The sequence below is a fragment of the Aulonocara sp. 'chitande type north' Nkhata Bay genome, linkage group LG12, assembly GCF_057382095.1.
Source record: "Aulonocara sp. 'chitande type north' Nkhata Bay isolate Kocher_YH1m ecotype deep benthic linkage group LG12, A_spYH_male_GT1.1, whole genome shotgun sequence".
NCBI lineage: Eukaryota > Metazoa > Chordata > Actinopteri > Cichliformes > Cichlidae > Aulonocara > Aulonocara sp. 'chitande type north' Nkhata Bay.
Genome location: NC_141355.1, coordinates 17953995 through 17975358, shown reverse-complemented (window position 1 = coordinate 17975358; position 21364 = coordinate 17953995). Strand labels below are relative to the sequence as shown.

Here is a 21364-nt window from a genome sequence, read left to right as displayed (position 1 = left end):
GCTCTGTTTTCTCTTAAAGAGCTTGAACTGCTGACTGACAGCACGGGAACTAGTGGATAAAAGCTTCTCTGCTCAGTGTTTGCACGTCTCATCAGTTCAAGATAGAGTCTTTCCCTATCATTAGCATGACAATACCAGCGAATATCTGACTCCTACATAACGACATTGCTGATGCTTATGAGAGGCAGTAAAGAACAGTAATGACACGACTTGTCGACTGGGTTATTTTGTCACTATAATAAAAATGAAGCATGAGTAATTATGTTGACGATTATCGTCAGTATAATTTTATAATATACTCAATAGTTTAACATATGCAACATATTAAGTGGTGTGTTTTTTCAGTGCTAGGAGGCTTTGCTTTCATCAGGCCAGTGTCTTTGCAAAGACACTGGAAAAGGTGTCTATTTCTTCACATTTAAAATGACTCACACACCCTCAAGCTCACTTGCAGAGCCACTAGAGACACACACATGTAGCTTTTTACACACCGTTGCTCTTGACACGTTACTGCAAGGAAGCTGCGGCAGGAGGACACGAATGACAGGATAAGAAGAAGAAGAGAGGTAACCATATACAGCAAGTCACGTCAGAGAAACAAAAAGAAAAAAATCTAGAAAACGCTGCAACATCTTATATCACTGATATGAGCTGATAATTTATGAACTATCTGAAATTGTCCCAAACCACAGTGTGCAGCTAAAGGCATTATTTTCTAAAAGTGCTCCAACTTTCTTTCTCTATCTCGCTCTCGTTCTATATCCCAGCAGGTCAATATTCCTCAGACACACATCATTGATTCAGACCTTCTGCATCCCACAGTGCCAGCTTTATGAGGCCATAAACACATGCAGGCTGAAAAGTATGAAATAGAAAAGGCTTTTGCTGTGGGTGGCCAAATATGAGTGAGAGTGGGTACAGCACAGAGGAGCGAGCAGAGAGATGCTTTCTTGGAAACCGACTATTATGTATGACATTCATATCTGATTTTTCAAAAGACTGCACACTTGGGAAAAGCCCATAAAAATTAGGAGTTTTATGTCTCAAATGTGGGCTGTTGGGTAGATAGATCAATAAGCTATAGGTTTTTGTAAGAGGTGTCATGGATTGGTTGTCACGATCCTGGGTCAGCTGACCCAGCCTTTTGAGTTTTTATATATTTTGATGTTTATGGTTTATGTTCAAGTTTATTAGGTTATATTTCATTCTATTTTGCCTTGATTGCCATTTAGTTCAGTGTTTCTTAGATCCATTTGTGTCATCTCCCCCTGTGTTTAAGTCTCGCTTGTCGGTTTGTCATGTTGAGTCTGCTTGTTTCAAGTATGCGTGTCCCATGTTATCAAGCTCTTGTCATGTCTGCGTCCCGTTATATTTCCCGTTTAATTTTGAAGAGGTCTGGTGTCCCATGTTCACTGTGTTTACTTTCACTAACCCTGTAGTGTCATTATGCTCATTCTAATCAGCTGTTTTCCCATGTGTTTCCACTTCCCCGGTCACCTCCTGTGTGCCTTTAGTCTGTGTGTTTTCATTCATTCCTCGTCCAATCGTCTGCTATCCTGCTATGTCATGCCATGTTTCCAGATCTATGAATCCATGCCAAATCTTCACGTTTCCGGTTTTCCATGCCAGATTTCTATGTTCACGTTCCAGAGTTTATGTTTAGACTTAGTTCTTCCCAGTTTAGGTTATTGTTTAGTGTCGCCTTTGACTTTTGTTTTGTAATGTTTTACCAGCCTTAATAAATGGCTCGCCTTCTGTTAAGTTTGAGTTTAGTTTTCGAGTATCTGCACTTGGGTCCACCTCCTCACTCCACACAGTCTGCATCCGCACACTGGGACACTGGTTTGCCAGGACATTTGTTCACCTTATGAGCAGAAAGCTACAGAACAGGAGGGACACTGGGTATAAGGAAAAACATGCAAAGGTCACAAAAATGGGTGCTCTGGGTACTGAAGTGCTACCATGGGAAAGTGATTACGAATCTCTGTCTTTCTGCCATTAAGTTGCACTTATGCTAATAAATATTGAGCAAAACATATGAGGTACTGAGAAGATCACAAGCAAATTTAAACTCTAAAGTCTTTAAATACACCATCTGGAAATCCAAAACCCAGCTTTCTGAGTCACATTTGCTCTTTCAGCTTTACACAAGGGGATTTTTAAAGCTCTTCCCTGGACAGGAAACAATCAGGTTGACTAGGCAAGTGGAACGAGGAAAATCTTGCTATCTGAGCAATGTTGATACTGGCTTGACATTAAAAAAGAAAGAAAGAAAAAAAACAGCTACTGAAGTGTGTGTTTTGCCTTTTTGCTTTAATAGTTATACTCCTAAGATAGCCTACACCTGTGAAGATTGAACAATGAAATAAAAAGAAATCATCTTATATGTATGTAACGTATTTTAACTGAACTGGTTTGGATGTTTAATTCATTGAATTGAATGGGTGGAAGAGTCAGCAAAGGAGGCTTATGGGACCAGATTCAGTAATGATAAAATTGGCTGACTCACATGAAGCTTCACCTACTAACATGATGCTTGTGTCAGCACTGTTGCTATGTTTGTGCATCTCAGTTCATTTCAGTGAACAGGTCGGAAGCACTAAACTCTGTATTTGGAACAAGGGCTTTTCTCGAGCGCCGCCGGTGTAATCGAAAATCCATGATTTCCCCGAAATGAGATATTAAAGATTTGGTTTTCCTCCTAATCCTCCTTCCTAAAGCAAATCTTTGGCTCCACAGACCAGTGGGTAAGTGAGCAAAGAGATCTGACTGAGAGACAAGAAATTACCAAGAACACAAACAGCTAATGCGTGCTTCACATTCGCAGTGTTAATCTATTAATTTTGTATGATGCTTTTAAAACCAACCACAAAAACTGTGTAACAGTATCCGAGAGTAGAAATAAATGTATTTAAGAGAGGACTCAGAGGAGTACAGACCAGGTAAATTTGCCCCGGGAGTGGAACATCAACACATCTAAAAGCCCATGATACACTCTCAGCTCTCTGTCTTCTTGAAAGACAGCTGAGAACATAATCCACCAGACATTTATCTGTTCAGAACAACTAATGAGCACTGGCCATAAAAGCACTGCTCTCTGTGTCACTTTGCCAGTAAGGCAAACTGCCATGTGGGACACCTGGGCCTGCAGTAAGAGCACGCTATCCACTATCCAATAAATAAATAAACAAATAAATAAAAACACCCACTCCAACAAAATCTTCAATTTCACTTTAAACGGTCATTTGAAAAAGGATTAACAAACACTCCAAAACAAGAAAACATTATTAGTATTATTCACACTCTTCAATTAAAGTTCAAGAGCGTACCTTAAGAGAATAATGTCAGCCTTTACTAAATGGGCCTTTAATGCTTTATTTCACTATCTGGAGTGCTGTATTAACTGCAGAGTAAGTTTAGAGGGCAAATCTATGACTGTACTTGAAACAAACTAAAGTGTACTCCACCACTGTGTACTCGTGAATGTTAATCAAGAGTGGCTTCTCACTGTTCAAAGTATCAGTCTGAGCAGTTTTCAGTTGAAGAGCCCACAGCTCAAAGCCCGACTGCAGGTGAGGAGCGCCACGCTTGTTGGAGTTTAGGGCCTTTCTTTTTCCACCATTAAAGCTGTTGAATTTGTCAGCGTATGGCTCTATTGTAAAGTAAACTGAAGGTTCTGAGAGAGGTCAATGAGCTCAAATGGCCTGAAATGTGATGCGTGCCAGAAACACCACAGAGAGCCACATCAACTAAATCTTCACTCACCACCACCTGCGCCATTAACCAGATTTTCATCCCTGCAACTTTGTTGATTTCCCAAATAATTCAAAGAAATCTGAAGGATTACTATTTTGACACAGTGGAGACGATGCAGCACACAGGTTTGAGGAGACAGAGTGATCGAAAAACAGCAGCTCAGTTGATGCAGCTATTTTCCACATTTGGTATAATGTTGACAACCACTCTCATTATGACCTCTTCGGTTTCCTCTCTGTCTATTACCCCTTCATAGATCGCACAACATTCCCGCAACATTCCTGTGTTTTTCTTCTCTATTTCACTCCCTTCTGTCTCTCTTGAATAAATGTCTTCACTAAAACTCCCCAAAATAGTTTCAAGTTGATTTCTTGCTTTTGGTATTAATGCACAGCTTTGACATACACTCACATTATCAAAAATCCTATTCCCATCCCTCACGCAGCCTCTCATGTCATCATGTGGAAAAGCCCAGCTTTTCCTCCTGGGACAATGCAAACAGGATCTGCAGTCTCAATGTGACAAAAATCATGAAGCGTACAGCATCTCACTGTTTTTTCAGCTCATTGTTTCTGGTATTATGAGAAAATATTATAGACAATAACTTGTACGTATAATTTTCCAAAATGATGAACGGGAACACTGCCGACCTTGTGAAAAAAGCTTGTTTCTCATCATTTGCATTTGACTTTGCAGTACTCGTTGTGAATTTGAGACACTTTCAAAAACTATGAGTTCCAGCTCCAGTTAAATGAGGCTGCCACACAGTCATTACAGGGACAGAGTGAAAATATAGACAAGGTTCATCAAAGTCTAATGCTTCCATTTAAAAATCAATTCAAGTGGATGCAAGTATCCCAAACAATGCTCCAATCAAACCCCTTAACAATCACTAATGTCTTAGGAGAAAACTCATCAAAGGAAATGAAGTTTGTGATTGTGGCATTCATGCACTCACAGTGAAGCAGTCATTCAAACCCCACTACAATATTCCCTTCTTGCTTTTTTGTGACTACCTCATTTCCATGCTGATGTGTGTTTCTGTTAGACACAGCCACACATTTAAGGACAAACACGCCTCTAGTTTATTATTCACGCAGGGGCAAAAAATGGAACAGTTTTAAACTAATGTTGGAAACCAAAGATGGTGATGTCATGCCTACTATAACACTGATATATCTGATATAAAACTGATATATCGCTTGACCTGCCCTTGATAGTTCAATATAAACCAGGTGACATGTCCATATCTTTCTTTCTTACTTCCTAAACAATCCACAAAAGGCACAGACCACGCAATTCCAGTGCTGGTATAGTCCGCTCCACATGACACTATCTTAATGAAGGCTCTCTAATGACTTAATGAAAGGTGCTTGTTTCTGACTCCAGGGTGAAAGGTGTAATAAGGTGTAATAAGACAACAATGGTGTCTGTCACATTGATTTACGCTGCTGTGCAGAATAATTCGTTATTCTTCTTCCTCATTTTCATCATCAATTACTAGATGCTCATTATACATTCATGATCAATAGCTTTATGTGTCAGTACAGGGCAGACAAACGGGTCTGAATTATTAAATGATAATATATGAGCAGTTAATCACATGTCAGCATAGGAGAGTGTAATAGTATGCTCTAAAAATACGTATAACACTCAATAAGAAGAGTTTTAATTTCGCTGTGAGGGGTGGCTGAAGGGTGGAGGTGGAAATAAATGGGCCTTTAACGAGTTCAGCAGTATAATCTTGTTTTTATTTCCTTTTAACTTCACAAAAGTTGAGTCGGCTGCACAGCAGGCCGAATTGATACAAAAGTAAACAAGGGAATCGATTTTTAAAGAAAGGAAAGTTCCGAGAGGGCTGGATTTGCTGATAGGTGCTAAACAAATACAAATGTGGCAGACAAAAACACAGAAACACACTGAACACATCAGAGAGACTCAAAAGCCAATGAATGTGAATAAAAGAGAAAGGAGGGAGCACCTTAGAGTGTGTGGGAATGCTGTTCCATAGTTTGGGGGCACGCATGGAGAACACATGATTTCCTCTAAGTGTGAATCTAAAGTGTGGGACAGCCAGAAAAATCTAATGAGCTGAGCTGAGGCACCTAAAAATGGTGTAGGAGTGCAAAAGGTCAGTGATATAAGGAGCCAAACTATGAAGGTCTTTACAGACAAATATAAATCAATTCTAAACCTCACAACCAAGCAATGGCGAGAAGCTGAAATAGGTGTAATATGATCTTGTTTTTTGGGTGCCTGTGAGGAGCCTGATGGCAGCATTATGAACAAGCTGAAGACGGCATAGAGAGCACTGAGTGAAACCAGAGTAAAGTGGCTCGCATCAGCCCACGTGAAAGAAATGGAGGCATAAATGAGAGATCACATAAAGAAAAGTTTTGGTCGTTGTCTTGACATCGATGGACAAGCTGCCAAAAAAAGAGGCCAATTTCTGTTTTAAGCTCATACGGCTGAAGCTCAAACTGCTTAAAAGCAAGAACTCCTCCCAACATCAGGAAACCCCCCTCTCCTTCATGCTACGCTTGGCACAAATACCCACAAGGAGTCCAAAGTCCATGCACTGGCAATACAAACTATGTGTTATATTACAGATTATACACTAGTGTAGTACAAAATCCAAAAACATACAACAATAAACCTGCCAACTATTTTCCCAAAATAAAGGTATGCAAATACACTGAGCAAAAATTTACCAACAATCTGATGTCAGGTTTGTAGATCCTGGCCCTTTGCGCTAACATTTTCAGTGAGTAAAGCAGAATGAATATAAATGACAAAACACCTGCTGACAGCATTAGAAGTCCATCAATAATGCATTATGTCATAATAAAACACCTGCTCTGTTATTCAGTCAATGAGACTAATAGTATTTTTTAATTATCAAATACAACAAAATTAGGTAAACATAAGCCAAAATCACAGTGTATGTGACTACAATACATATTAATGCAATAATTTTGACACTATAATAAATATATATATAAAAACTACCTTTGGAAATAAGTCAATCTAACATCTAATTTGTAGCATTTAGGAATTCAGTGTGATTAATCTCAGAAAACGAGACCGTACAAAGTTCTAACCTTAAAAGGCCCAGCTTTATTAACCTCACTAATACAGTGTGAGAAGATTTATTAGCCAATAGGTTACCTGTCAAAACCTCTGTTATTAAGAACCACACTGGAGGAGGCTCACTGATGTGTGTCATGAGATCTGAGACAGGAGGAGAGAAAAATGCAGTAAAACTTCCCATAAAGCCCTCAGTCATGCTCGAGCTGCACGCCCAGAACGGGTTCACGTTTAGGTTGTAGAAGCTGTGTGTGGCTGCAAATATGACTGTGTGTGTATCCTGGTCTATGTGTAATGTCAGGACTGACTGATGGTTGCAGCTCTGGGGATTCCCATTAGGCAGAATGCAATCTGGTAAAGAGGCTGTACTGGGTGAGACTCCACATAAGGTACTTCATCTCGAGATAGTGAAATATTGGTTGAGAACCTGCTTCATTGCAACTGCACACAATCACACGCTCTGCGCCTCTTCTGATGTAAGCTTTAAGCTTACTTCCATGGCCTGAAATTTACCCAATATTAAGCTTCACTAATACTAAAGCCCAAAGTGACAGGTTAGATAGCAGCATGAGCATCCGACTCATACAGCTGAGCTGAACTAGCAGAGAAAGACAAAGAGAAGAGCGTGCACGGCTTGTAGGAGAATAGCATGGGAGGTGAGAAAGTAATTAAGGACACTTAAAATAAAACAAAACACAGCATGTTGCTAGTGGTGTCAAGCTCTGTCACTGTCACTGTACTTTGCAAACTGAAAAATAATCATTGCAAACCTTCACACTAATACCTAAGCCACAATCACAGTGCATACTGCCTCAAGATGAATTCATCTGCAGCTATCTACAAAGAGAGAGCCACAACACTGTTAATCACCCTGTAATAGTGTTTAGGCCTGCTTGTGCTCAGCTGTTTGTCTGTTCCTGCAGTAGAAGTGTACTTAATAGTCAAGTTTGCAATAATACAGGATGCATTAAATATTTGCAGCACCTGTGCTCCTCTCCTCCCAAATGTAGAAAAACACAAGGACAAACAACATTTGCATATTCAGTTACACTGTAGTTGCATGAAATAGTAAATTATTAACCCTCTGAGCTAAGCTAAACTCATCTATAAATCAATCAGCAGGAAGAAATCCTGGATTATGTTAAACATTTCTACAAACAGAGAGCTGGTGTTGAAAGTAATACTTCTAAACAAGAGACAAGTATTTTTCTAGAAGGAAACACATAGATGTAAATAATAACTTCAAAATGTACCCAAAATTAGGTTTCATAACATACGGCTGCATATTAAGTGCAAGATAGCGTAAGAGTATGAGTTTCGGACCGATACAGTTGAGGTGAATGAGCATGGCATCATGACAACGACAATAGAGAATAGGGCTGCCACGATTAGTCGACTAATCACGATTACGTCGACTATTAAAATCCTCAACGACTAATTTAATAGTCGACGCATCATTTGAAGCTTTGTAAGATCCCAAAAAGATGCAGGAATAAGTAGTAGTATTTAAGAGTGTAATAACAGACTGAAACAGAAGATGGCAGCACTGCATGTACTACGGTGGCTGGGAAGTGCAAAGCGCAACAAATTAAAAAACAGCAACAAATTAAAAAACCGCAACAAATTAAAAATCCACAACAAATTAAAAAACCGCAACAAATTAAAAAACCGCAACAAATTAAAAATCCACAACAAATTAAAAAACCACAACAAATTAAAAAACCGCAACAAATTAAAAATCCACAACAAATTAAAAAACCGCAACAAATTAAAAATCCACAACAAATTAAAAAACCGCAACAAATTAAAAATCCACAACAAATTAAAAAACAGCAACAAATTAAAAATCCTTGACGGAAAGGGATTGTCTGAAATACCGGAAGTGGCACAACGATTAGGCTTACTCCATATTTGTAGCTCAGAAAAGTGATTCGGGATGTCAACAAACGTTGAGAAACTCACACCTCACAGCGCTTCCTTATCACCCTGACGGTGCTTGCTGCACTACATAGAGAACCGGAAAATGTTTTGCCCGTTTTGTGGCGTTAGCTTCAGCCTCTTCACCCCTTTTTGTGCTTCCTGTGGACGGTCTCTGGCGCTTTTGCGGGACACAGACCAGGCTGAAGGATCAAACTCCCCGGGGACATCAAAACAAACAGAAAATTCTGAACAAAGTAATTTTGATATATTACTCACTTTTTGTTCTCTTCAGACAGTCTATGCTATTTCAGTTAAATAGCACGTTTATTTACCATTTTGGCTCCGGTTTCTGTTTCTGTTTCCTTATACTGTATTCTCGTCTACGTTTAGTAATGGAGAGTGCTAACCCCGTTTTGATGTCAAACGTTTTTCATTCAACCAGAACAAACATGTCCGTCATACAAGCAGTTCATGGAGTACAAAAAATCAAAATCCAAAGAGCGTCAGGCCTTCAGCTGTGGAGCAAAATTAAAACTCAAGCAACAGAGTAAACCTGTCAAAGTAAGCCATCACAGGTAACTTTATAAACGAGGATTATTCTTAAAGTGATCTGGCTTTTATTATTTGTTTGTAGATCAATATCGGATTTATGGTGTCACAACAAACCGACTTAAAACCGCTAAGAGGGAAAACACTGCCCTTATTTATTACCCCCGAAATTACAGCCCCTGACCTCCTGAAGCAGGCTGTAGAAAAAATGAGAACATTCAACAAGGACTTGGTGGAGGGACCATATGTCCTTTTGTATCCTGACTGCACAGAGGTGATAAATGTGCCTGGGACAGAAAGGCCATTCCGATTGGCAGACTACAAAGAGGAAATAGGAAAGAACTACAACAGGATTTCTCTATTCATTTGCCCAGAGAGCCACTTCAAACGAGGTTTGTTAATTTTATATTTTGATGTATTTACATATACAATAACTAATAATGTGTTTACTTTCTCAGCTCTGATTGCAGAGGATGGTACCTCAGACTCGGACCCTGAGATTGTGATTACATCAAGAAGCACAGCTGAGTTCAACCAGGCAGACACATTGGTGTGTACTTTTTTTCCCTCTCCACCATGCCAGAGGCCTGTGAGTGGCCCTGGCAGAGGTGCATGTCCTCTGAGTGCTCTATTTTTTTTCTCTATAATGATCATAATTCTGTAACATCCATGGGTCTATTATTTTCATTGTGTGATTATATGTTCTTTAAAAAAGTATTTTTTTTAAGTATTGATGAACTATCTAAATGCGATACGAAGTTGGTGAAAGCTTTGAAAAGTGCATGTTTTTCATCTTAGGTTTTCAAACCACAAGACCAGAGTACCCCTAATGGTAAACATGCAGAGAAGGAGTAAGTTATTTAAGAGCTTGTTCTGCTATATATTAGAGTTGGGCAATACAATATATGTCTTTGTTTTATTTCAGGGAATATTGATCACGATATAAACCGCTAGATTTGTACATATTAAATGTGCCGTTGCTCATGGTAAATGGTAAATGGCCTGTATTTGTAAAGCGCTTTATTAGTCCCTAAGGACAAAGCGCTTTACACATCCAGTCATCCACCCATTCACACACACATTCACACACTGGTGATGGCAGCTACATTGTAGCCACAGCCACCGTGGGGCGCACTGACAGAGGCGAGGCTGCCGAACACTGGCGCCACCAGTAGGCAATGGGTGAAGTGTCTAGCCCAAGGGCACAACGACCAAGACTGTCCGATCCGGGGCTCGAACCGGCAACCTTCCGATTACAAGGTGAACTTAAAATTTCACATAAGTAAGATGTGAAATCCTCAGAAGCTTGTTTTGATTTAAATATTTATTTCCTGTCATAAGTTCAGACAGACGGATGTATTAACATATTACATCCGTTTCAGATAACTAAAAAAAGGTACATGTTAAAAACTAAATCAAAAGTCAGGGATAAAGATTTCCAGTTTCAAAAGACAACAAACACCAGATCACTCAATTGCTTGGTCAATTACATTTAAAAACAAAAAAGAATGATTCTAAACATAAATCTTAGTTTACAGTAAGTTTTACAGGAGAACAGACATAAAATTGACAAAGTCTTTGTCAATATCAAATGAATAAGCTAAGAAATAAAAGCAAATTCTCCTAATCTCTCCTTGTATATTTATTTTAATGGTTGGTTTAGATGTAAATGGTGCCCAAACATCTCCACGGGTGGCGCTGCTACTTCACTGTGCTGCAGGTAACAAGTCACCCTAACTGGACATGATGCTGTTCCCAGAGCGATTGGTTGCTGCGCTACTTGATAAGGATTGACTATTCTTATGTCAATGAAAAAAAAGAGTGATTAGAGGAATAAGCAGCATATAAAATGGATGGATGGATAGCTCTATTGCAATAGTCTCATATTTCCTTTGAGAGAAAAGTATACTGCAATACATATTGTTATTTTATTGCCCCGCCCTAATATAAATATTTATTGGTTTCATAGCCTTTTTATAATGTTGGTATCATAAATAATATTGAACTGTATGAGCTTCTTATCTGGACATTTTAATTCCAATACTCTTATTCTGTTTCAGACATGCTCCAGGACCTTCATCTATCATACAGCCATGTCAGGTATTTGGGCAATTTATGTCAGCATGACGTTTTTTGCTATTGCTGAAATAGTACAAAGCTATGTATGTTTATATACAGTATGCAATTTTTGTTCTTTTTTTTCCAGATTGTAATATCTGATACAGAGGATCTTGATCACCAAAACGAAACGAATCCAGTCATGAGTCCCTATAGGTAAATAAAATTGTGTCTTATATGTAATTTTAAATCTGTAACTACAGTACACGTTTGGGTTTGTGAAATGGGTAAAGATAATTAAAGGGTGAATAGAAGTTATTCTAATGTTGGAATTATAATTTCTCAACAGTAAATATGCAGACCTGTGTGCCCCCTGCATTGAGGACGAGGATGAAGAGCTGGTTGAAGTTGCTTCACCGATTGATGACAGAGCACTGTAAAATATCAAATACTACTTCAAATAACAATGCTAAATTGTATAGTCTTGCATTCGGTCTTTCATTTTTGTGATTACAGGGAAGACGTTAACATTAATCTACCTGACATCATTGCAAACTTATCCAGTGCTATTCATCATGGAAGTGTCAGCAGATTCAACATCTCAAGAGCAAATGTCTGGGATGGAGCAGTCAGGGGTTTCAGGCGGTTGTCATACTCTGAAACCAATGACATGCTGGTTAAATTTACTGATGATTCTGGCATTCTAGAAGAAGGACTTGATGCAGGTGGCCCAAAACGAGAGTTTTTGAGTCTGCTAATGAAACACATGAAAGATCGTCCCATTTTTGATGGACCCGAAGGACGTCGATGCCTCGTCTACAATGCAAAGGGTATGCAATGATCAGATGTTTGATAAACTTAATTTAAAGACTTTTTTGGACTTTTAAATCAATTTGTTTTTAATTATTATCAGAAGCAACTCATAATAATTTCTTGGATTATTTCAAAACAGCATTAGTCTGTCTATCTGATCGATCTATCTGACATCGATCGGATCTGATCGATCGGTAGAGAGAGGTGTGTGTGTGAGAGAGTTTATCATTTACTGTATTCATTCACAGCTGTAAGGGAGGATGAATACTACCTAGCAGGAAAGATGATAGCCGTGTCAGTTGTGCATGGTGGTCCAGGGCCCCATTTCCTGTCAGAAGAGCTGGTACATTATCTTGCAGGCCAGACTTCAGTAAAAGCAACAGTTGCCTCAGTCACAGATGACGACATAGGGAAAGCTTTACAAGAGGTGAGGACAGCGCAGGATTTGAATGCAGGATAGAACTACAGCTTCTTCATCTGTATGACATTAAAAAATTCTTTCTTTGTGTAGGGAAAAAACAGGAATGAAAATCAGACACGTAAGCTTACATTGTGTATGTCCATTTTTATGGGTTTTTCAGATCGACAGTGCTGGTTCAGTGGATGTCCTGCGTGACTGTGTCATAAAACACAGTACTATGCTACAGGTGGCTGGTTGTCTAAGGCATGTTTCCACAGTTGAGGAAAAGAAAGACATTGTGTCTGACTATCTCCGGTGGTATATAATTGCTCGAAACTCATCTGTAATTGACAGGTGAGACAGGTGAATTATTGTTATGACAGTGTTGTTCATAATTTCCGACTGAAATATTTTACATTCTCCAAGGTTTCCAAAGTTCACAGTTTGTCCATAGTTTGTGCATGTACTATGAACTGGTAAATGACACAAAGTTCTCCTCATTCTTTAGATTTAAAGAGGGTCTTTCAGCACTTAATTTCCTGAGTGCACTCCAGCAACACCCTACTTTGCTTTCCCCGGTCCTGTGTCACATGGAAAAGAAACTCACAGCCCTTGAACTTGAGAGACTTTTCAAACCTGACTTCAGCCCATCTGGAAGTAACAGGAGACGTCTGGAAAGTCAAACTGTGGGCTACTGGTCAGACTATCTGCTGGACTGTGAAGGTTTATACCAGTATTTCTTTTAGTACTCATTACAAGACAATGTGTTGAATTCACATATACATATTTAATTTTTTAATTTTTTTTAAAAATTTTTGCAGAATCACAAACTGCTGTGTCGTTGGGCGATGTTCTGATGTTTGCAACTGGGCTAACATCACTGCCACCTTCTGGATTAGATCCACTACCAAGCCTACAGTTCCTGGATGACTCTTTATTCCCGATGGCAAATACATGCTTAAACTTATTGAAACTACCAATGATAACTTCATATTCCTTGTTTAAATCCAACATGGATTTTGGAATTCAAAACTCCCCAGGATTTGGATGTTTCTAGAATGTCTGGCCTTGTAGTTCAAACCTGCTGTTGATTTATTCCTCAAGTTTTTAAGTCAAATTTTTTTTTAAATATGTTATGAATAGGAGAAGGTGGGACATACTGGCGGTACAGCACAAATCCATTATAGTTTACCAGGTTTATTGTAGTTTTATTAGATAACCCAGTTACTTACAGCTGCTTCTTCTTGGCATTACATTGTAAATTCTGTAGGTTTTTTGCTACGGGACTTATCCAGAAATCTGTTATGTATTTGAGCATGTTTTTTTTATTCTAAAATGTAGGTACATCTGTTCAAAGGAGATTTAAAATGCAATCGCTAGACTTGATTTGTTCAAAGTTTTGACAGTGCTACTAAAAGTAAAGGCATTTAAAGGTGTACTGTGTTCTACTCTTAAAAGTTGTAATAAACACACAATACAGTGCAAGATGTGATTTTGATTTGATTTATTATTTATATAAATGTTCAGGACTGTATCTCAACTTCCATCAGCTAAACAAGGACCAGAATTATCAAGACATTCAGTAAGAATATGCTTTTACAAACACAAACTTAAACTTTTGGCGTCTTCAGCCAACTCATGTAGCCTAGTTCAAAAAAGCAGCATATGCTATAGGTTTTGGTGAAAACAACAAAAAGCCAGGTTTTTGTTTTTTTTAGAAATTTGCAATTTCTATTAACTTCATGTAAAGTTCAGTGGCAGACTCCCAGCAGACGGGCTTTTGAAAATGATTTTGCTCCATTACAAAATTCAGATACTCCTGTATGTTTGAGTCCCCACATACAACTACTGACAGCCTAGACTCAGGAAAAGCGTCCAGTTCAGATTGTTGAATCAGGAATCCACAGTCTCTGGAGCCGTATCTGTGATCAATGGAAGACAATTGCATTAATATAGGTTTACACATAAAGTAATTATTTGATCATTATTATCCGTTACCTGTGGGGTAGGTAGTACAGTTCATTTGGCACACCTCCTGGACATGAAGCTGTTCTTGAGGGACGAATCCGATGAGTGTTCCACAGCTTCACACATTCATCAAGATCCTTCTGAACAATGACAGTGAAGCAAAATCTCAAAAGGCACTGATGCTCGTGACTTCCATTGAAGTGTCCAGCATCTCGAAGATCCGCAAACAGCTCCAACCAAAACTGAGCCCTAAAAAAATTGTTTAGAGATAGTTTAGTTTGTTTACATGGCATCGTTTCACAACACGTCATCGCATGGCACTTTACAGTTCATTTTAACTGAATCATATATAGACTCCAGTCAGTTTAAATGTTTTCTATCGAAGGGGATTGCATACAGGCAAAACTCTAAAACATTTCAGTAATGTGCAAAAGTTAATTTATTTTAGGAATTCTAATTAAATGTGAAATTAGCGATACTGAGTCATTACATACAAAGTGAGGTATTTCAAGTATTTCTTACAATGTTAATGATTAAGACGTAGAACTTATGAAAAACCCAAATTCAATGTCTCTAACAATTTGTATGTTCTATTTGTTTGGGTCCTTTTTGCATAAATTACTGCCTCCATGCAGCGTGGTATGGATGCTATCAGTCTGTGGATCTGTTGAGGTGTTATGGAAGACCAGGATGCTTCAGTAGCAGCCTTGAGGTCTTAGCCACTACACTATGTTACACCCCTTTCATCCACACTTACATTAGACAAAACTTTCTATTAATGTGCTTTGATAGTCTCTGTGAACATTCAAATTCTTTTAAGGTGTTCTTTATGGAGGGTGTCAATTCTGTTTTTTTTCCCACAGCTGTCAGGACAGCAGTCATGTCCATCCTGTGAGTCCTCCTGAATTAGAAAGACCATTTAGAGGCTCAGGAACCCTTTGCAGATGATTTGAATTAATTAGCTCATAGTAGAGTGGCACTTTAAGTCTAAAATAGTTAACCTTTTCACAATATTATGGTTTTGAAGTTGGGTTTTTCTTAAGTTCCAAAGCATAATCATCATAATTACTAAATGGGCTAAAAATGTATAGTTTGGCATACAATGAGTATTTAATATCGGTTTTACTTTTTAAGTTGAATTACTGAAATAATAATAATAATAATAATAATAACAACAACAGTAATAATAATAATGGATTGCATTTATATAGCGCTTTTCGAGGCCCTCAAAGCGCTTTACAATTCCACTGTTCATTCACTCTCACATTCACACACTGGTGGAGGCAGCTACAGTTGTAGCCACAGCTGCCCTGGGGCAGACTGACAATAAATCAACTTTTGCACGACATTCAAATTTGTTACGCCTTTAAATATCAGGCAAAATTAAATGTTATATTTACCTTCCTTTTCGATATATGGACCACCAGGACTCAATTCGCTGGTTATTCGTTGATGAACCAAACATGTGACTGGACTCTCCGCTGAAGTGGTCATCATGATGGTGACGTAGTGCGCACTGAACTGCAGCCATAATGCCGTTTTCTGTCCCACAGTCAGTTCTCAGTCTCATCGGTACAACACCAAGGCTCCCAACACATGACAAGTAATAGTAAGCTATAACCACTGGATTATTATTGGTTGGTCCACATTCTAGCCACAAAACCTTGCGTGAAAATCCATCAATGCACCCTGAAATGGCCAAACCGAATGGTTTGAGCTTGTCATAACCATCAGCATGCCACATGTAGTTGGGTCCCAGCGAATGATAGGTTCTCCTAATGAATCTTCTGCGTGTTCTCATCTGGCATCCATGAGGATTAAGCTCCCGGAGTATTTTCATCACATCATCCCTCTTCACTTTAAGATGATGCTTTTGTTTAAGTACCTGCCACATTGTTCGATACCCAAACAATCGCCCAGGTCCTTGAAGCTCCGCTCTGATTGCGTTAATGATCGTTGTTCTGGAGTGAAAATATTTTCTTCGGTAAAGTCCAGCATTATTAAGTTTACTTTTAAGACTCCTTAAACTTATCTTTACACCATGCAAACTTAACATCATGTCCATGATAACACTATATGAGTGACCTTCGTTGAAATATTTAATGCAGTACTGTAGGGTGTCTGATCCTTCAGCCTGGTATGTGTCCCGCAAAAGCTCCAGAGACCGTCCACAGGAAGCACAAAAAGGGGTGAAGAGGCTGAAGCTAACGCCACAAAACGGGCAAAACATTTTCCGGTTCTCTATGTAGTGCAGCAAGCACCGTCAGGGTGATAAGGAAGCGCTGTGAGGCGTGAGTTTCTCAACGTTTGTTGACATCCCGAATCACTTTTCTGAGCTACAAATATGGAGTAAGCCTAATCGTTGTGCCTAATCGTATTTCAGACAATCCCTTTCCGTCAAGGATTTTTAATTTGTTGTGGATTTTTAATTTGTTGCGGTTTTTTAATTTGTTGTGGATTTTTGATTTGTTGCGGTTTTTTAATTTGTTGCGGATTTTTAATTTGTTGCTGTTTTTTAATTTGTTGTGGATTTTTAATTTGTTGCTGTTTTTTAATTTGTTGTGGATTTTTAATTTGTTGCTGTTTTTTAATTTGTTGTGGATTTTTAATTTGTTGCGGTTTTTTAATTTGTTGCGGTTTTTTAATTTGTTGTGGATTTTTAATTTGTTGCGGTTTTTTAATTTGTTGCGGATTTTTAATTTGTTGTGGATTTTTAATTTGTTGCGGATTTTTAATTTGTTGCGGATTTTTAATTTGTTGCTGTTTTTTAATTTGTTGCTGTTTTTTAATTTGTTGTGGATTTTTAATTTGTTGCTGTTTTTTAATTTGTTGTGGATTTTTAATTTGTTGCGGTTTTTTAATTTGTTGTGGTTTTTTAATTTGTTGTGGATTTTTAATTTGTTGCGGTTTTTTAATTTGTTGTGGATTTTTAATTTGTTGTGGATTTTTAATTTGTTGCGGATTTTAAATTTGTTGCCGTTTTTTAATTTGTTGCGCTTTGCACTTCCCAGCCACCATAATGTACAAGGATGCCAGCTGCCGTTAAACCCCGAAGAAGAAGAAGAAACTGTGTCCCAGAATTCATAGCGCGGCCCAGCGCAGTAGTCAACAATGGCTGCAGCTAGTTAGTTTTATTATTCTTTTTGGGTCACAAAAAAAAGTTTAACGTGTTTTCAGGCTGACTGTAGCTGTGTAAACCTCAAATATCTGCTCAGTTTATCAAGACATCACATATTTTCAAAAGCGCTCTAACGTGAGACGTCTTTTACCCACTAGCTCGATAGTTAGCCGGGGTACAAGGCTCACTAGAGCCGTTGAGAACATCAGACTCCCAGCAAATCGTTTTCAAATCCACCGCCGTCTTTCACTACTCAGGTTAAACATGTAATATAAGTCACTTAGATAAGTTAAAAATGTTATTGTTTGGCTTTTTTAGTATTTTATTTGTTCCTGAGTAAATCGGTTTGGCTGAGATTAAAGTTATAGTTTTTACACAGCTGAATAAACGTCAAGCAGACAGCTGATTATCAGAAGTGTGAGATGCTCGAGAATATACTCCGGTGTCCTGTTATATTTTAGATAGCAAGGAGCAGACAGCTGAGTTTATTAAACTTCACTGAAACAACCTGCAGATTTCATTAAAATTTAACAAACTGTCATCTTGTCTTTCTTTTTAGTTAGCACATACCCTAAACACTTCAAGCTGTAAGCTAATGATAGTTATATAAGAGCAGATGCGTGCTGGTGCAATAAGCTGTACGTTTTACGTCCAATGGATGCATGATCTGATTAGTCGACTAATCGCAAAAATAATCGGTGACTAGTCGTCTATCAAAATAATTGTTTGTGGCAACCCTAATAGAGAGTGTGTACGACTTGTAGGAAAATAACAAGGGAGATGAGAAAGTAATAAAGAGGACTTAAAATAAAGCAAAACAGCATGTCGGCAGTGGTGTCAAGCTCTGTCACAGTCACTGTACTTTGCAAACTGAGAACTAATCACTGTAAACCTTCGCACTAATAGCAGCACTTAATACGCACACACACTAGCAGAGCGACACGCACACACGGGTTCTCACAGTGAACACAAAGCAAGTCAGCACATCCGAGTAGCAGCAGCTACAACTGTCTAGGTAGCTATTACTTACGCTGGGATAAAATTAGAGTGGCTATTGGTAAGTGTCTGTAAGGATGAGGAATCACGCAATTTCTCAAATTCCAGATATTGTCTAGTCTCTAACTTCATAAGTTCCTAATTTATACTGTATCTTTATTTTGCAGAATTATGAAACTTTGAGCTTAACATCAGTTGTTGGAATACTGCCTTTAATTGTGTCTATAAGTGTAAATGGCCTGTATGGAGAAGCACAGTTGGGCTACAGTATTTCTGTTATACACCTAGATTTACTCAGTCTGTTTTTCTGTTTGATTTACTGGCTAAACAACAACCATTCAAAACAACAATCACAATTCCTGTACTTATATAGCTATATTGATTCCACAATTGTAAATGTGGCATTTTGTGGCTGTGCACAAGTTAAAATCAGGGATGACTGATAGACATAAAACTGGCAATAAAGGTTGAAAGTCCCCTGTGCTTTTGTGGCCATCAGCTGAAATATTCAGAGCCAAAAACTGCAATGTTATGTGGGAGATCTACCGACCGGCATCTCAAACATGTGTTTATAACAGACAGAGACTGTCTGCATTTACAATACAAATGTGAAACTGCACAGTTATTTCTGAGAGCTGAATGCTGATGATAGGAAACGCTTTTCAAAAGGAAGGTTTTCTAATTGCAACACTTAATTTTCAGCATCCAAATGAAACTATACTAAATAACTTCAGTGCAATACAGCTAAATATGTGCACCACATAATTATCCTTCAGTACTTGAAAAGCAAGAGAAAGATAGGTCAAGAGGAAGTGCAGCACAGGAGAAACGTGCAGGAGTAACCACTACTACTCAGATATGCAGATGCTGAAATGACAACTATATGGTGTCTTTGAAAAGCTAGAGAAATCAAGCACAGCTTAACCAGAGTTTGCACAAAAACTACTCAACCAAACATGTTTAACTGCGACAACTACATCTTTATCGTCCTATAGCACTTCAGTCGCCTCTTTTATGACCAGATTTTCTCATGTCAAGGTTCAGATTTTCCTTGTGAGTAAGCATAACATCTAAAACAGTGAAATGCAGGATGTTATATCTGTTATGTTTTAGATTCTGATGGGCTTCACCTTTGGGTCAAACACAGGGAATTAGAGGCAGACATTTTCAACTGACCTCATCACTGAGCTATCATATATGACAGCTAAGATGAGGCTAGGACTCTAAGAACTAGATTTTTTTTCAGAAATATGATAATGGTCAGGTTATTTTCACCCATTAAACTAAGCATAATAGGCAGATGTAAAATTGTAGAAGCTTCAGCTTTCATAACAGACTGCTCTGTTTCTTCTTCATTAATACACATGTATATTGGTTTATAAAAGCACAAAAAAACACACTGGCAGCTGCCAGTGTTGCCTCTGAGCATCCTAGCAGATTCAAAATCCTACATTGCCTTGTTCTCGAGTTACTGCATTCACCTCTCACCTCTGATCTTGAAGTCAAGGTCACCAGATTCAAACTTGGCCAAGATTTTTAGTAGATACACCTACGGTATCAATTTCAAACTCCTACTTCTTCTCATTCTCGAGTTATCAACTTCACAACCTGTGTGTCCACGCTGCTTGCCCACACATGCTATCAGACTTTTAAAGCTGAAGGCAAAAAGCACTCCCCTGGTGACAATTTATAAAATAATTTTACTCTGTACATGTAAATGAGAGAATGTTGAGAGTTTTACTGTGATAAAAATACTGAAATGTTTTTTCATTTAACACCTGACAAGTTATTTTTTAATCCTGGATGAATCCTGGATGTCTTTGCACTATATAAATATACACACACACACACACACACACACACACGCACACGCACACACGTTCTTTTTTGTCAGCAGTGGTTTTCATCTTGGAATTCATGGCTGCCATTTTTGCCCAGTCTCTTTCTTATTGTTGAATCATGAACTCTAACTTTACGTGAGACATGTGAAGCTTAATGTTGTTCTGGGTTCTTTTTTGACCTCCTGGATAAGTTGTCGATGTGCTCTTGGAGTAATTTTGTTCAACCGGTCATTCCTGGGAAGCTTCATCACTGTTCCAAGTTTGATCCATTTGTGTATAATGGCTCTCACTGTGGTTCACTGGAGCCCCAAAGCCTTAGATATTGCTTTGTAACCCTTTCCAGACTGATAGATGTCAGTGTCTTTGTTTCTCAGGTGTTTCTTTAGATCGTGCCATGATGTGTTGATTTTTGAGATCTTTTAGCTTCAGTTTGTCAGACAGGTTCTAACAGGTCAGCTGGTAATCAGGCCTGAGTGTGTTTAGTGAAACTGAACTTAGTGACAGTTAATTCACGATTTAACAAGAGACGCAGTTACTTTTTTTTTTATACACAGGACCAAATAGGTTTGGATGACTTTTCTCTCTTAATAATAGAAATCATCATTTAAAAACTGCATTTTGTATTTACTCTGGTTATCTTTGTCTAAAATTTACACTAGTGTGAGGATCTGAAACATGTAAGTGTGACAAATATGCAAAACACTAGGGAATCAGAAGGGGGGGGGGGGGGGGGGGCAAACAGTTTTTCAAACCAGTGTATATTGTTTGTATTTTCCTTGCTTTCATTTCCTCAAAGGAGGGAAATTTTGTTAAGGCAGCACATCTCTAGAAATCTATCGAGCCTGTTTCTTTAAAGAG

General features: G+C 38.4%; 2 protein-coding genes and 1 long non-coding RNA gene across 9 annotated transcripts in view; 1 reads left to right on the top strand and 2 right to left on the bottom strand.

Moving 5' to 3' along the window:
• LOC147317236 (multiple C2 and transmembrane domain-containing protein 1-like) overlaps positions 1–21364 on the bottom strand; it is a 138114-nt gene that overhangs the window by 68110 nt on the left and 48640 nt on the right. The window lies entirely within an intron of this gene.
• Positions 9363–14061, top strand: LOC147317239 (G2/M phase-specific E3 ubiquitin-protein ligase-like). 2 transcript variants are annotated; one of them, XM_086313988.1, is made up of 7 exons: positions 9363–9704; positions 9771–9862; positions 10111–10163; positions 11373–11412; positions 11519–11586; positions 11720–11806; positions 11887–12444. In XM_086313988.1, the coding sequence occupies exons 1-7, from the start codon at positions 9413–9415 to the stop codon at positions 12209–12211; spliced, it is 957 nt and encodes a 318-aa protein (XP_086170114.1). In that variant the 5' UTR covers positions 9363–9412; the 3' UTR covers positions 12212–12444. The 2 variants fall into 2 exon arrangements, with proteins under 2 accessions (XP_086170114.1, XP_086170115.1); XM_086313989.1 differs by lacking the exons at positions 9363–9704; positions 9771–9862; positions 10111–10163; ... (1 more) ...; positions 11519–11586; positions 11720–11806 and adding exons at positions 12765–12937; positions 13092–13306; positions 13405–14061 and having other exon boundaries at positions 12113–12200; positions 12432–12610.
• LOC147317238 (uncharacterized) lies at positions 13422–17313 on the bottom strand. The gene is made up of 3 exons (XR_015131815.1): positions 15952–17313; positions 14582–14800; positions 13422–14505 (listed from the first exon to the last, which is right to left on the bottom strand). It is a non-coding gene; the product is annotated as an uncharacterized LOC147317238 (long non-coding RNA).

Excerpts from the sequence above, each read along its gene's own strand:
- LOC147317239 (XM_086313988.1), top strand. The coding sequence starts at position 9,413 with ATGGTGTCACAACAAACCGACTTAAAACCGCTAAGAGGGAAAACACTG. Across the intron at positions 9,705-9,770 it reads AGAGAGCCACTTCAAACGAG|CTCTGATTGCAGAGGATGGT; the intron begins GTTTGTTAATTT and ends TTACTTTCTCAG. Across the intron at positions 10,164-11,372 it reads GGTAAACATGCAGAGAAGGA|ACATGCTCCAGGACCTTCAT; the intron begins GTAAGTTATTTA and ends ATTCTGTTTCAG.